The sequence below is a fragment of the Canis lupus genome, chromosome 29 (assembly GCF_048164855.1).
Source record: "Canis lupus baileyi chromosome 29, mCanLup2.hap1, whole genome shotgun sequence".
In the NCBI taxonomy this organism is placed as follows: domain Eukaryota; kingdom Metazoa; phylum Chordata; class Mammalia; order Carnivora; family Canidae; genus Canis; species Canis lupus.
In genome coordinates this window covers 10,763,753-10,780,512 of record NC_132866.1, presented here as the reverse complement: position 1 = coordinate 10,780,512, position 16,760 = coordinate 10,763,753, and the positions used below count along the sequence as shown (strand labels likewise).

General features: G+C 46.3%; 1 protein-coding gene across 4 annotated transcripts in view; it reads left to right on the top strand.

Moving 5' to 3' along the window:
- PLPP4 (phospholipid phosphatase 4) overlaps positions 1-16,760 on the top strand; it is a 119,595-nt gene that overhangs the window by 40,416 nt on the left and 62,419 nt on the right. For 3 of the 4 annotated variants that reach the window (XM_072805086.1, XM_072805087.1, XM_072805085.1), the window contains exons 2-3: positions 3,189-3,297; positions 12,409-12,499. In XM_072805086.1, coding sequence (XP_072661187.1) covers positions 3,189-3,297; positions 12,409-12,499 — 200 coding nt within the window. The remainder of the gene's footprint in view (positions 1-3,188; positions 3,298-12,408; positions 12,500-16,760) is intronic. The other variant, XM_072805088.1, reaches the window with a different exon arrangement.

Sequence of the window (16,760 nt, the reverse complement as noted above, 5' to 3'; positions counted from 1 at the left end):
GGGCTTTGAGAACTTGACTTTGAGTTAGAGGAGGCATGGGGGACAGAGGCATCCCTGCTCCTTGCTGGTGTGATGTCAAGATGTCAAGGGCCATTCTTCTGGGTTCCTAACTGTGGGCTGAATCTGTTGGTGCATTCCACATGTGAACGGTGATAGAAATACATCCCATAACATTCCTAGGGAGTCAGAGTCCTCGTAAGCTGCTCTAGACTAGGGGCCATCTCATGGGTCCAGCTACTGGAACACTCCTAACCTGACATCTCCTAAAACAGAGTGGGCTGGCGATCTGGGGAGACAGCACTCTGATACTTGTGACTGAAGACCTCGACATCTCATTCCCCAGCTAGTTGGCATTTAGGGTTCCTTGCCTGTAATCTCTGCAAGAGTGGGGACTGTGTGTGTTTTACTCCCCAGGGCTCATAGGGCAATACCAGGCACATCGTAGGCACTCAGTATTTGTTGAGTGAATAAATGGTTGGCAAACGTGATCCACCATCTGTCCCCTACTGTACTCCTTCCTATGTAAGCAGGTATTGCAGGCTGCTTAAAGTCAGGCTGAGCTGCGAAAACAGGACCGGCCACCAAGAGAAGGAAAGAGGAGAGAGAGCGAGAGAGAGGGAGAGAGAAAGAAAATAGGAACCCAGCCTAAGGATGATTTTCACATGAATTAAAGAGAGAATTGCCCAGCATAAAAACTGGAATAACATCTTTGAATTTTGATAGTGTAGGTTTTCCCAGTTCTTCAAACCCCATCATCGGAAAACTGGGAGAAGACAATAGTCTTCAGAGGACAACGGTCCTCCTTTGCCAAGAAGAAATTGACATACAGTTAGATTAAGATAATTGTCAAACTCAAACAGCAAAGAAATTAAAAAAGCGTTATCTTGGATCCAAATCCAACAGCAAGTTACTTGCCTTTGGATTACAATTTTCGCAAAAGAAAAATTTATGTTTATTTGGTAGTAACTCCTTCCTTTTCCCATCAAAACCTTTTGAACTGCTTCCACGTCCACTGTGGTGTTGGAGATGATTTTCCGGGCTTTGCAGGGTGAGGATACGCAGGGGGGAGCCCCTGCCTCCACAGTCCTGGGGAGGACACGTTCGCGCCTTCTCGCTTCTCCTTCCGTCTCCCCCACACCTTGCCGGGGAGGCTCTGGGGGACCTCAGAGAGAGGCCAGGTGAGGCTCTAAGGCAGCAGCACCAAAGTCGGATTTCGTAGCAGTCTTCGGTTTTTACTGTATTTCTTTGGCTGTTTACCGGTTATTTATGGAGGGAATGCTGATTTCATCATTAAGCAGGAACATGACAAGTTTCTTCTAGGCTTTTCGTTTACAAAGTCTCAAAGGAAAGTCTCTGTACGGGAGGAGGGGGAATAAGGCAACACTGGCCCACTTGGTTCTTAAAAGGTCAAAGCTGGGGAGCACTGGCTTTCCCGCCTGAGAGCTGTGTGTGTCCAACTGTCAAGGCTCAACATGAATCCCCTGGGGGGCTTGTTAAAAATGAAGATCCTGTCTGATGCCATAGATCTGGGCTAGGCCTCCAAGCGGTTTGAGCCACAGGGCAGCGGCTGGAGGTGCCAACTGTCTGGTTCCTGTACGCACAAGACTCCCACGTGGCTCCTGGGCACATTCATGTGTGGGACGTGCTGACCTCACAGCTCTGGGACGTCCTAGTGCGTAGTGAGCCCTGGTGAACAGGTCATCGGAGGCTATGCCCGACCCCCTCGCTGGAAGCTGGCTTCCCATTTCCTAGCTTCCAGAGCACCCACAGAGAGCTTGTGGAAGGCAGTTTCCAGGCCCAGGATGTCCTTTCTTGGCAACCACCCTGTACCGTCTCCAGACCTTTCCATTCCACCACATGCCCACCTCTGCCCCCGTTTGCTTTGGGAGACCCAAGTCCTCTGCGTGGCTGCCTCGCCGTCTGGATTCTCAGAGGCAGACACCGGTGGCTGGAGCGTGGCTGGAGAAAGCACGTCTGTCTTTCTTGGCTCCGCTGCTCCCAGAGGATATAATTTGCTTGATAGATGCGTTCTGGCAGCAGCTCCCCAGGGTGGGATGTGGAATTGTGCAAAAGGTGGGGTGCACGAGGCTTTAAAAAATAGCCACAAGGATAGTAACACCTGGGGGACAAGCGGAGCGAGGAGGGACGTGCTCGGCGGCGGGGCCTGCTGCGTGGGGAAGGGATGGGGATCGAGGTTCTGGGGTCTGTGAGGGCGGGGCCTGGGCCCCTCGCAACGCTGACAGCCCGTGGGATGGGACCTTGCTACACCCCTGCTGAGGGGTGGAGTCCATTCCCCTCTCTTGAGTCTGGGCTGATGGGTGACACCACCCTGTCAGACCCACGTACTGAACCGAGCCCGCAGGGAGGACGCCTGGGCCGGAGGGTCATCTGACAAAGCCAAGCACGTCCTGGCAGGCTCTGACCCCCTCGCCCCTGCCCACCCCGTTTTTCCTCTTGGTGGTGACTGCTCTGCATGCACCTGTTGTGGGCTCCCGGGGTGCGGGGGGCTTGGGAGGATGGCGAGAGGAGGACGTGGATGCTTCATGCTGCCTGAGTTCTTGGCAGCAGCCCCAGAATGCCCCTCATTCCCCTTTTCCTTCCCTCCCTTCCCTTCTCCCTGTGTTCCTCCTGCCAGACCTCCTGTCTTCTCTGGGAGGCTTTTCTTGCTCACTCTGCCCCCAACTGGTGGTGACATGTCAGTGCGCCGTGGTGGGGGGGAGGGAGGGGGGACAGGGCCCCAGGTGGGGGGGGGTGGGGGGGGTTCCTGGCCCAGGTGGTGCAGGCTGCTCCCTCACCTTTGCTCCACGGGGGCCCATTTCCTTCCCAGAGCTGCGCTGCTGGCCTGGCCTTGCCCCACCCCGAGCCCCCCACCTCCCTGCCACCCCCCTTCTGCTCCTCGGCTCCTAGTTCACATCAGAGATCCGACTTCGAGGGTCTTTGTATGTCAGCTTTGCAGCTGTTCTTTTATGCTCCGAATGGGTCTTTGCTGGCACGTGCTGCCAGAAGGTTCTACAGAGTCTCAGTAATTCTTTCCATCCATTCTTCCCTCCTGAGGCAGCCTGTTATTCCTTCCCCTTCCCCAGAGGCTGGATTCTCCACCCAGGGCGTGTGGGAGTGGCCTTCTCAGGGAACTACAGGCTACAGATGAGTGCTCAAGCCCTCACAAGTCTGTCTTTGTTTTGTTTCAGTTTTACAGAGTTTTTGGATCCATTCCAGAGAGTCATCCAGCCAGAAGAGATCTGGCTCTATAAAAATCCTTTGGTGCAATCAGACAACATACCTACCCGCCTCATGTTTGTAAGTACCATTATTTTATGGCTGATTTGACCAGTCTCCCAAGTATGAACCAATGGGTTTTCATTTCTGCTTTTCTAACCCCTGCTGAAGACAGTGAGGAGTCTGGAAGAAAGAGGAGGTGAGCAGCCCATCACATTAAACTCAATTCCAGGTCATGACGGGTGCTTGCTTGGTCATGTGAGAACTAGTAATCGCCTGCCACTTTGGAAAGAGAAGGGACTTGCTTACCTGAGTTCTTTCCAAATATTTACAGTAAAATAAGACTAGAAACAGATTTCCCTGTTCCATTTCCTTCTGGGATAAACCTCGATTTTTGCCAAACTCAGGCCCCATAGACAGCTCTGTTAACTGCTCTTTTTGGTTTCTAGGTGGTCATGTGACACCACTGATGACCCCCACCTTGTATGACTCAATCCCTGGATAGTCTTTTGTGTCTTTCTACTTCTAGAATAAATGGGCCAGGATCCAAATAGCTGGTAGATATAGTGGCATTACTTTCACCTCTTCACCCCGCCCCATGGCAGCTGTCCCCTCTTACACCTCACTTCCTATGTGCCAAGCCCTTTGCTGAGAGCTTGAGAAAGGATTATCTCACCAGCATTCCAGTGAGAAAGCTGTCAGTCTTGTCCATATTTGCAGGTGCAGAATTGCATCCCAGAGAAAGAAGGAACCTGCCCAAATCCACACAGCCAGTGAGTGGCAGAGCCAGGATTCAGATCCAAGCAGGAAGCTCTGAGCCCAGTCTCAGCCATGAGGCTGCCCTGTAGGTCAGGAACCCAGTGTTCAGGATTCCTTGCTGAAGCTAATTGCCTCCTGGGAAATTGCCATCAGGCCTTTCTGTAGCAGAGGGAATATTTGAGCTCCTCCTCATTACAGAACAGTAATGTGACTTGGTGGGCCAGCTTGAAGTTTATTCCTGTTGGCCAGCCGTTATGTCTTGTGCCTCTGGGACCTTCAGTGGTTGGTCCTGAGATTTCATAGAGCACAAGCGAATATTTTTTGTGTTTTGAAAGAAATCCCTCTGATTTTATGAAGGAGATCTTGTTAATTAGTGATGATTGGAAAGATCTTTGTGTCTGAAAACATCCCGAAATGCCCCGAACATCACATGAGCTTTGAAGTGTTACTTTAATTGCTCTTTAATAATTGCTTTTCCACTGGAAATGAAACTGGATTTTTGTAAATTTCAGGGGACTTGAAGAGTTCAGGCATTATCTAACACTTGAGTATGAAAATTAGACTTTTTCCATTTCTGCTCTTACTCAAATCTTCTATAAATCCTAGAAATAAAGGAACTGGTATGTGTCTCACTAGTTTACTCCATGGTTTAGAGAAGGGGAAGCTCCTACTTACCACTTACCCCCATTCCTCACAGATTTCACATTTTATGTGCTATAAAACACAATTTGGAGATGAGTGTTCATATGGGATATTGTGGGAAATTTGTGGCTGTGTCCTAGATTTATGAACAATGGAATGTTTTGAAGTCTAGATACAAATGCCACAAATATTCTGGCTGCAGACACGGATAGGAGGGGGCACATTTGCATGTTGGCAGGGATGGTTAGGAGGCAGTAAAGGAGTTATTCAGTTCTGTGATTCTCAGAGAATAGAAGTGTATTCAGCCTCAAATCCTGATTCCTACCCTTGAATCCCCAAATGAGATAAGTTCAACCTTCTGTTTTGTTAATAGTAGTGGATACGTTTCATTCATTTTCTCACAAGATTTAATACAATTCCATAATAACACAAGGAAAGTGGTAGATACATTTATAATACATGTAACATAAAGAGGAAAACTGCTTTGTCACTTGGATTTTATTGAGTTTAATATAAAATATCATTTGTTCGCTCTGATTCTTTAAAACCTTCAAATGTTTATGGAAGACTCTAATAAAACATGCTTTTATATTGTTCTTTAAAACTATGTTGATTTCCTTAGAAAGCTCAAGTTTTGCTGTTTAATACATAAAATCCTGGGGTCTGTTTTACTTTTGGTTGGAATGTTTTAATCCAAAGGCAAACTTTTATTTAATTTTCTAATCAAAGCATTGTTGAAAGGCAGCTGGTAAAAACCCAGATGTCTTTTGATTGGGAAATTAGGCCTCTGGAAGTGTGTGTGTTTGTGTGTGTGTGCATGCACATGTGTATTTTAGATGAGCCACTTGTTCAGATGTCACAAAAATAGTATCAGAATGGTACGGAATTAAGTTAAGCAGAGTGAATGGTGATAACGACACCAGGGAGCCCCCCTCATTTGTTCTGTCTTTGGCACTGTCAGCTAAGATGACTATGTCTGTCAACCTGGAAGTTGAATGTGGTTGGATTGTTTAGTTTTAGTTCTAAGAGTTTGTTTCCCTTGATGATTCTGGGTTCCTGTTGAGCAGAGAGACTGAGAATTCTTTTCACATATACTGAATCTTGAATTAACATGTCCTAGATGTTCACAAACCATTACCTGCCTTTATGGAAGGCTGCTCCCTATTCAAAAGATATGGTCATGGTTTGTTCCTGAGTGTGGGATTTATCATAGCATTTTTGAAAATCTGCTTTTTGGTGTAGGAAGACTTAGTTTGTGTTGGTTTTTGCTTCTTAGTATATTCTTTGCTTGCTGTCTTAGTAGTTGTGTCTTTGTACATTCAGGGAACACTTCCAGGAGCCTGCTGTGGGTAAGGAAATCCATAGGAGCTTCAGGTGATAGGAAGTCAAATCAGATGTGGAAGGTCTATCCTTAAGGGTCTTGTAGGTGACTGGGGGAGATGGTACTCTAAACAAAACAGAATCTAGAAAATACTAGAGGCTTGAGTACACTTTTAGTGAGCTTCATCACCACCACCATCATTGTCATCATCACCACCATTATCATCATCACCATCACCACCATGATCATAATCATCACCGCCACCACCATCATCATCATCAACACCATTACCACCATCACCACCTCCATTATCATCAGCAGCAGCAGCACCATTACCACCACTATCATCATCATCACCATCATCATCATCACCATGGCAGTAACAACAACCACCAACATCTCTTGAATACAGGAATTGTGCTTTCCACTTTACAGCAGCATGTCAGATAGTCCCTCTCACATCTGTTGAGGTCAGCACTTTTGTGAACCCATTATTTCAATGACAAAATGAAACCCCAGTGGGATTTAGCAGCTTGTGCAAGGTTATATACCACCAGTTGCTGGACCCAGATCTGAATGCCAGCTCCTTTCAACTGTGATGTCTCCATGGGGGCTCAGGGTATATGGAGAGGTGGTGAGTAGCAGATCGCACGCAGAAGACCTGGTGTGTAAAAGCACAGACACCGGAGAGCAGGGGCCATGTGGGCCCAGTGAACAGGAGTGTGTTTAGGGTATCCGTGTGTGAGGGGGGCAGAAGAAGGAAGCAGACTGTGGAGAAGCTTCAGGTTAGCTGATTATTACTTAATTCAGCTGACAGTTACAAAGCACCTGCCTGAGCCCAACATGGTGCTGGGGGATGGAGGTACACAGCTGAACAAGATATGGTTTCCTGTCTCATGGGGGACACAGACATGAACAGGAATTGGATGGTCACAGGTAACTCAGGTAATGAGCTGAAGGAATGATTGGTGTTCCCCAATTGCTTTCCTTGGCTTAAAAAACAAATCTACCCAAGACCTGTCCTTTGCCCTGGCCACAACGAGTCCAGAAGATTACTTCTGTAGAATATTCTTCATATGGTGTTGATTCGATAACAGGGTTTCCTATTTTAGGGTAGGATGTTTCTAAGGAAGACAGAAAGTCAATTTTGGGAGAAGGAGGGGAGGAAAAGAGACAAAGCTGGCTCGTGATAGACAGTTTAATTTTTAGACTTTTTGGTAAAGTCTTCGACAGCTCTTTTCTCTATGATGGGCTGTAATTGTTTACTCGCAGCATGGCTTTTTCAGCTGTCTGCGTTGCATGTCCTGAGTTGTCTCTATAAGCACTTTTCAGCACACCTTTCTGTCAAATGCCAGAAATTAAGGTACTTTGCACCCATTGTTTGTCTGATATGAATGAACCTCAGTGACAAGCTCTTCTCTAGCTAACATCCTAACATCAGGGCGCTCTGGCTTTGGCCTCTTTGCTTATTCAGAGTTCTTGGTGTACTTCTGCCCCTCCCACTTCACACAGGCTAGTCTGGCTAGTCTGTTATTTTCCAGAAGCATCCTGACAGCACTGTGCCTTGCATCATCACTCTGGGTGACCCACCTTCTGGGTGCAGCAGTGGCTGGGGACAGAAAGGCACTTCCTGTGTTGATTTCATTGGTCAGTGCACAAGGCAGGTCCTTGGTGGAGATGTCGGTCCTGTAGGGAGTGGCAAGGAGCCTGGGCAAAGTAGGCTCTTCCCTGTCCCTGACCTCGTCCCTGACTGCTCAGACCTCAGGGCATAGTGGGCTGGAACTTAGAGTGCTTTATTCCCAAACCTGTGGTCTCAGGACCCTGGTACTCCTTTACTGGTTTGGGTCATTTGTTCCATTTTCCCTGGGAAATAACGACATTGTAGCCAACAATAGGCATTCACTGGATGCCAACTCTGCTCCTCTCTGGATGGGTCTGTGGTGCAGGCTCCAGAGTGGACAACCTGCGATCGACTTTCTAGCTATGTGACAGGAGAATCGCCTCCTCTCTGTGCCCCAGTGTCCTTGTCTGTAAAAAGGGGTCTTTAATAACACTTCCCTCCCCTTGCCACGGTGCTGAGAGCATCAAATGAGGTGATAGATTTACAGCGCTTCACTTAGCGTTTGGGACATAAGAAACATTCAGTAACTGCTACTGCATTTGCATCCTAGCAACAATATTTGTTATGGATGGTATTATTATTCCCATCTTATGGGTGAGGAGACCGAGCCCCAAGGGGAAGAGGTGGAGTGCTTTGCTCATGGTCACAGAGCTGGTAAGTGTTAGAGCTGGAGCTTGCATCTGGCTTTCCTTAATCTGAGTCTGTTCCCTACATTTCCCTCTTCAGAGCTCTGGCTTCTCAGCCTGGAGCCTAGCATCATGCAAAACCAGCTGTGGACCAGATCCTGCCTAATGGTTTATATATATTATCTGGATATTTGGTTTCTGTGGAGTACACTTAATCAGTAGCTTACAAAATGTTCTTTAATGCAAAAATGATCTCAGCTCAGTTTCCTTCAACTGGAAGATGAAACATTTGGGCTTAGGGGATCGCTGTGATTCAAGACTCCAGCCCAGCTAGGAGGGCAGCCCAGTTAGGGGGTGTCCTGGGCCCACCAGGTGCATGCCTTTGGGAATTCACATTACTGCTCTGAGTCCTCATTTTGTAATGCAAGGAGGATAATGTTTCCCCCAACAGAGTGGTTAGGAGATTAGAGAACTGTGAGGAAAGTCCCTTATACGTAGTAGGTGCTTAACCCATGACAGCTGCCACTAACATTTCTGTGACTTATCCATGTTCCTGGATGTGAGCTCCCTTAACTTCCTCCTTCATCTCCAGAGAAAAAGCATTTACCATGTTTTATTAATGCTTCTTACTTCTAAGGTCAGAATTGCTAAAACACCATGGTTAAAAGCACAAAGCTTGATTTAAACAGTTCGGTTACAAATTTCCACTTTACCACTTACTAGCTGTGCGACTTTCAGCAGGTTGCTTCATCCCTCAGTGCCTTAGTTTCCCATCCATAAAGTAAGGACACGTTAGTGTGTTAATTTGCCTCACGTTCCTACAACAGACCATGGCCCTCAGTAAGTTTCCAGAACATGTTAGCCCTGGTTAGCTAACTTATGTATATATACTGAGCAGCCCTATTCTCATAACAGGAGGGAAATGCAAGTCTAAAGAGAGTTCAGTCTGTTCCCTGCATCCCACAGCAGTGATTGGCTGGAACGCACTGTTCTGGTCTCTCTCGGGTCCCATTTAATAAGCATTTATAACCATTCCCTGTCTTTCCACTGGGCTCATTCCCAGGATTTTCAAAGAAATTTTTAAGCCATGGCAAAATTAACCTGAGGGGAAAACAGTACTGGAGAAATTTTGCCTGCCCATTTTGTCCTCCGTCTCTACATCTGTTTGGAAGTAGAAGTAATCACTCCCCACCTTCGTGTCTGTGTCCATTTTCATTTCCATGGGCTTAGGCAGCAGAAGGGCAGCCTCTAAAGGCTTGTGTCAGAGTTGTGGGAAGGGCGTACATGGGGTTTAATTCCATTTGGTCTTCTGGGTGAAAGGGGGATTCATTTCTCTTTTACTCAATTCAGAAGTGCTTTGGCCCAGAAGATAGTTGTTTTCCTAATGTGTTGGCCTCTGGGGCTAATCTCTTAACTCCATCTTCTAGTTGGAAAATATTTATGAAAAAGGGAGCACACGATCAATATATCTATATCTATGCTGATTTGAAGCCTGTGCTGTCCAAAGATGTGCCAAATATGTTTTCAGGAAGAAGAAATGGGACCAGAGCCCAAATGTCATTAGGATGAGGGGAGGAGAGAAAGACGGCTACACAGTCTTTTGCAGACATTTCTATGGCCGCCTGGGTGGGTGCTGTGGTGCTTGGTCTGATGCATTCCCTCATGTGAGGCTCATGAACTGGGGAGCCCTGGCCCTCAAGGGTGCCCAGCATTGGCTGTGATTGGCCCAGCATTGGAAGTGATTTGTCAGTGGTTCTAGAAAAGAGACCCACGTGCATCTACCTGGGAAAGTCCTAGAATAGGTGAAATTAAGTACAGTCTGGTTGGGCTGTCAGAGTGAGGATCTGTTAAAAGAGCTGGGTTGGGGAGCAGTGCGCAGGGAGATGCCCTTAGCCATCAAGGGGTGAGCCTGGAGCCACTTCCACCCCAGTGCCTTCTCTAACCCCTACTCACAGTCCTAGAGCTGTCAACCTCCCCTGCAGTGTCTCCTCTTGGTTGGTACGCTCCTGCTCAGGATCTCCTGTAGACGGCCTCTGAAGTAGGGAAAGTCTTGCCAACGCATATCTTTTCTGGGGTTTTATTCAGTCTAACCTTAGAGTATGTCATCTGGGATTGTCTTGTAATGTTTCCTTCAGTCCCACATTGTTCTCATATGTGACTGTCAGTGGGGTCACTGCAGTGCAGTTCACTGTTCAGTGAACCGCTTTCCCCTGTTGGAGGGTGTGTGGCCTGGTCTGCATGTCTGAAGTGAGAGGACACAAGTTGCCAGGGACTTTTTTGACCTTAGCTATAACTTTGGACTTAAGTAAGCAAGGGCTTCAGTCATCACTCTTTCAACACTGAGTGTGTGAGTCAAAACCCTAATGCAGGCACCAGCATCAGTATCATTTGAGATGCTTGTTACAAAATGTACATGTCCTGTGAGTATATTTGAGGAACTCAGCATTGTAGTGAGCCCGACTGTTTTTTAAGTGTGAGAGCCACCCAGGCTCTCATGGGAACTTTCACAATTTGCTGGAACTATTAACTCACAAGTGAGTCTTGCCTTTTCCAGTCACCCTTGGGGAAATCCTCCGTTTCTCTGTATGAGATTCTTCTGAATCTCCTCTCCTACAGCTGCCCTTAGACTTGTGCCACATTCTTCCAAATACCTTCCATGGTGATAGGACTTGCTAATTTGGTGTTTAAACAGCTAATTCATTCAGGGCCACAGCTGATAAGGAGGCTCGTCAACCTGGTTACTACCATTATGGTGGGAAAGATACTGGCCAGTAAGGAGAGGGGTTTTCTCATGTCTCATGAACTGCTTCTAAAAACAGTTCCCAAAAGGGATACCCCAAGATGTGCTCAGCTCTTGAAGTCTGGTTGTAGCAAGTATGTAGAGTGTCTCCAGTCATTTTGAAAGACTCTGGTCATTTGGGTGATTTCTCTTTATATAAAAGAAAAGTGTCTTCCAGCTATGCCTTAGCCCGATTAAGAAAGCCCCCTTCCAAAAAAAGTAGCATTGCATTAGAGTACAGGTGGAGATTTCCAAAAATGTGAACACTGTTTCCAAAAGTGTGAGCAATAGTTTCCACATCCCATCCTTCCCACCACTGTCTATTAGGCCAGCTGTGGATTTGTAGGATAGTTAGCCCCTTCCGATATTGTTAGCCTGAGATGTTATAAGGAAGTAACTGAAATACTTTTTTTTCTTGGTTGTTGGAATGTTGAAAATAACTTATTAATTGTAGAATGCTAAATCAAGACTAGATATGGCAGGCAGGAAACCTGGTCTCTAAAACTTGGCCTTGCTACTCACCAGCTTTATATCTTTGGGCACATCCTTTAGTCCCTAAGCCTGGCAAAGATAGTCACAGAGCCATCATGAGGATTTAAGAGATGCTGGTACCTGATGCTACCCAAACGTAGTTCCTGCCTCATAGTGGGTTCTTTTTATTTTTTTTTAAAGATTTTATTTATTTATTCATGAGAGACACACAGAGAGGTAGAGACACAGACAGAGGGAGAAGCAGGTTTCTCACAGGGAGCCCGATGCAGGACTTGATCCCAGAACCCCGGAATCATGCCCTGGGCTGAAGGCAGCACTTAACTGCTGAGCCACCCAGGTGTCCCTCATAGTGGGTTCTATAATGAGTGTTGCTTGCATCTGAATCCCACCAGCTTGATTCATTAAACATTTATTGCACATTTGTGTGCTTTGGGCCAGAGGAGAAGAGGCCATGGAGGAAAGGAAGAGAGGTGGCAAGCAAAAGGATTAAACTCTGCTTTGCAGAGGAAATGAAATTCAACAAAAGAACACCAAAGAAAATGAATCGATTGACTCTAAGCAAGTCCAACATGCTCCCCCCCCAAAAGAGAGCTGGGGATGGGAGGCCAAGATTTCTTTCACCCTTCTGCAGGGGAGGGTGTGAGGGGGCTGCTGGCAAAGATGAGTCATCCTGATTGTAGGTTATTCTTTTCTGTTTAAAAAGCCACCACTTTAAACGTGGCTCCCAGCAATTACAAATCAGTTATAACCCACAGTCAGACCTCCAATTTTTTTTTAAATCTTTAGCATCTCTAAGTATAGATATAAATCCTCCTTCTTTGTTTGAGGTCAGGAGTTCAGTAAGATCATTCAACTAGTGAGTCTAAATGAAACAAACTTGAACTAATTATCAATCAGCCCTCTGATAGCAAACTGCTGTCCTCATAAGGGATTATTTGTTATTTTTTTCCAGGCAATTTCTTTCCTCACACCCCTGGCTGTTATTTGTGTGGTGAAAATTATCCGGCGAACAGACAAGACTGAAATTAAGGAAGCCTTCTTAGGTAGAGTATTCACAGTTCCTGCTCTAGGGGATGGGGCTGAACTTAATTAGATCAGTAGATTTTTAAAAATCTCTGTTGCACCCAACTGATTTTTCTCTTGGTCAAGCGAAGCTTGGGAGAAACAAAGAAAGGTAAACTTTTAACCCGATGAAGAGGGGGTGCAGAGATGGCGAGCACCTCACCTTCCACGCAGCCTTGTTGCTGTCCATTGTGCTGAATGCTAACGGCCCTATGGCCCTACGTAATGTACAATCAGAGCTCTGTGCTGCTCAGGCACAGCAAGCTGCAGGGTAGCTCTTGGCCATGAGGCAAAGCGAATCTGAAACGGTCACCATTGACTGTCCAAGCCCACATCTGTGGCTAATAAGCCCATATTGCGGGCAGTTCAGAAATCAGCCACAGACTTCTTGACCAATCACCTAGAGGCACCAAGGTCAAAAGCAGATGTACAATGTAATTGAAATTGGAAATAAACTCCATAACTCATTGTTTTTGGCATGGTGGGGGGCATTTTGGCAGCTAAGCAATTGTTATTGTGTGAAGAGTGCCACAATCTTTGCCCCTGACTATAACACCATTGTTATAAATTCTCCCCAAGCTAAGCCATAGCTGCATGTGACAGGAGTTTGACATTAAGATTAAATCCATTTTTAGATCTTCCTGTTAAATGACTGAGTATGTGACAGTAGTAAGAGAAAACAAAGCTAATTGACTTGTTTAGCAACCCAAATAAACTACCCAATAGCCAGATTTTCAGCTTTTAGATCATTAGGAAAACTGAATTATGTTGATTTTTTTTGACACCTCAATAAAAACGATCCAAACCCTCACACGAACTGTTTTTGGTATGTTGTATGGACTTACATTCATTCAGTTAAATGTCATATCTGGAAAAATGAGATCCCCTGCCCCCAAAGTATGTTTGTAAATTATTGGGCTTTGAGGAAATGGAAATGTAGCAAAATATGGTCTTCTCTTTTGTTGGTACAGGAGCGAGGCTAAGGGCAAAATCTGGGGTATTCGAGCAGTTAAGGGGCTTTGCACTCTTACATAACCGTTTTGGTTGGGCTCTAACCAAAGAGAACAGAGTCTGTCTCCAATTAGCTCATATAAATTAGGGGTTTAGTCAGAAATCTCACAGATATCCAAGAATAGGGGGGGAAAAAGGAGAGAGGTGCACTGTGGAGACTGAAATAGGGAGCCAGGCCATTGGGAGTGGAGATACACTCCTCTCTGTAATGTGCCTTCCCTCTTCTCCTCATGTGTCCTGCCTAATCCTACAGTGTGGCCATCATTTCTGTTGCCCCATACCTTTGGTTTCTATGAGGTTTGGGCTTGCAGTGGTGGGTGCTCCTGCCCCATACCTGTAGGACCATCAGCACTAGTGCCCACCTCCAAGCTGCTCTGCATCTTGTGGATCAGACCCTCTGGCTCAACTCATTTTTCACACTTGGACACAAAAGTCATGAGTCTCTGGTCAGCCTACTGGTGCCCTGCCTCAGGTCAGGTGTGTCCCCAGGCTGCTTATCTGTGGTTTGGGGATTTGTGATCACATGGTCTCAGTCCCCTCAGCTGAAGTGGCAGAGAGGTCAGTTTTTCCAAGGAGGAGGGCATAGATGCCTCCACATGTGGCTTAAGCAGCGGTGTTTGGATGAGTATCCCTGTGGTCCCTGAAATGTGCTGGCAGCTCTCTCAGCTGACCTGGAAATATCTTTACCTCACTTTTTATTCTAGTTGCTCCCCTGGTATGGAGTCCCAAGATAATATGACTGTGGATAAGAGCTGTCTTTCATGGTTATGGTTATAACTTACTGCCAGCTTCCGGAGTTGTGTGTTGTTGTGGCAGTAAGTTACTTCTCTAGACCTTTTCATTTTCTGCTAAGTCTCCCTTAGAGTGACATTTGAAAATTGCACACCATACCCTGCCTTCTGTATGTTAACAGAGAAGGTATAGTTATTGGATGTTCTGTTTGCCTAAGTAGATGAGAGCTTGTCCTTATAGAAATGAAAAAGAGCCACCTGTTGTACACAGCTTTGTTTGTTTGTTTTTTAAATCACTTCTTTTAGGAAGCCCTGGAAGTAGGAGGTTGGGGACTGATCTTTAAAAACCAAGGACAGAAAACCAGGTGTAGCATTTTCAATGTTATCTAGAGTTCAGGACTTTCTCAGTGAGAGTGGTTTAGTGCTGAGGTCCCTTTAGCAGACCTGAATCCCAAGACCTCTTACCTGCATGTCCACCATGGCCACCTTTGTGCATCTGCTGTGGTACAGAGGGGTGAGGCTTCCCCTATGCAGCATCCAGCTTTTAGGGATTTCGGCTGCAGAACAGCCAATAATAGAGGCCCCAGTTATGGAAATGCTGCAGTGCTGAATTTACAACAACAACCAAAGTAACAACAAAAGCCCTCTAATCCTCTGGGATGCTTATAAGCAGTAGTGTTCTCAATACAGGCCACTTGTGGGCTAACTCACAGTACACATTACTTTGAATTTCTTTATTGGACAGTCTGGCTTGTCTTTTTGTCTATTCTCTCAAACCTGCAGTGCTGTGGGATGTTGTAAACACAGCTTTTATGAAACAGACCCACTGGGTTATTGTTAATCAACAAGCAATCCTGATTGGGGCCATTCATTTCCTGCTCAGCCAGTCTTTCATGCATCTGATCTGGGCCCAGTCTACCCTCTGGTATCAGTGAGAGGCCCCCCTATTGGTCCCCTAGGGGTTGTACTATTCAGATGAAAATAATCAGTTTAGTTTACTTCCAGAATACTGAGATGACTTTCACTCTAAAATATTGTCACTCCAGAGCCCCATTGTTTTCTGTCTCCTTCAGGCTTTTGGGTCAGAGAGTGAAGTTGCCAGCTGTTGGTGGTTACATCCCATCGACACATTTTCTAGCTCAGCTACTTGAAACTTTTCAAAGAACTGCTCTTTGCTACAATAAGCCAAGCTGGTACTGAGGTTGGGGACGTGTATGGTGTTCCAGATTGATGTAGTGGTCTGTGAAGTTCCCCAAGAGCATTGGGAGATCAGCTGGTGATGCTTGTTCCAGAGACCTCCTCTGTGCCAAGGCCATGCTAGGACCAGGATCAGAAGAAGCGTGGCCCAGCTGGGAAAACACAGCATGAGCCTGCAAAGCAGCTCTAACAGGAAGAGACCCCAGTCACACAGGGTGATCTCAGGGCCTGTTAATTGTCATGGCTCTAGGGAGAGTACAGCAGTGAAGACAGCCCAGGGCATTTTCTCTCCTCTCTGCAAAGGAGACCTCTCAGCAGTGCTCTGAGCTGGCAAGAGAGAAGGGAAGCCTGCATTTTGGAAGGACAGGTCTGTGCGTGCAGAATGTAATCGGAAGATCTTTCTGAATTCCTGCACGCCTGGCTCCTATTTATGCATCCCAGTTGCCTGCTTGGTATGTTATTGGCGGTGCTGTGCTGTGACTCCCACTCTGCTGTACACCCTAGTGCCCCATCTGTCCTTTGTTGCCACACTCCAACATGGCCCATTGTTGCCCATCTCACACTTAGGTGATTAGTTTCCCTTTGACAAAGGTATTCATTTGAACTGGTCCCTTCTGTTCTCTCTGCTTCCCATGACTTGTTAAAAGCAGAGAGGTTTTGTATCAGTCTCTGTGGCCAGTGCCCTTGACGACTGTGTTGGCCATTGCACGGTACTTTCTGCTCAAGAACACATTTGTCTCCCTTGATGATGAGGAAATGCTCTAGGCAGCTCCTTCCTGGAAATGTCCCTCCACTGCTGTTTTCTTACATAAATTCAACTACTATTGAACAGTTACTATTTACCAAAGGGAAATGATAGCTCATATGCTTTGTTATTCAACAAAGCGTTGGAATGGGGCATCAGTAGTTTTTTATTGCTTATGCAAGACATTTGACCTTCTATCACATTGACTTGCCTTTTGTGCAGTCTTGATAACCATAGAAGGGACCTGTGAGGTACCCTTTGAATGAGCTGTACTTCCTCCAGCAAAGTCCTTCCAAGCTTCTTAGAGAAAGTCCCCATGCTGTATATTTTTAAATAATGGATTCCAGAAGTTACTGCTGCTTTAGGTGGCAGAAAACACCACTTGGTCAAACCTTCTGAAAATCCCATGAGGTGTTGGGACTGTTTGCCTCTCAGAAAGTGATTTGTCTGATAACAGAGGGACAGCTGTCAGCGGGTTATGGGTCAACATGGAGATAATCACCGAGTGGGAATGTCCTACTCTGAGGAAGGAGTCCAACAGCTGCTCTGATTAGAATT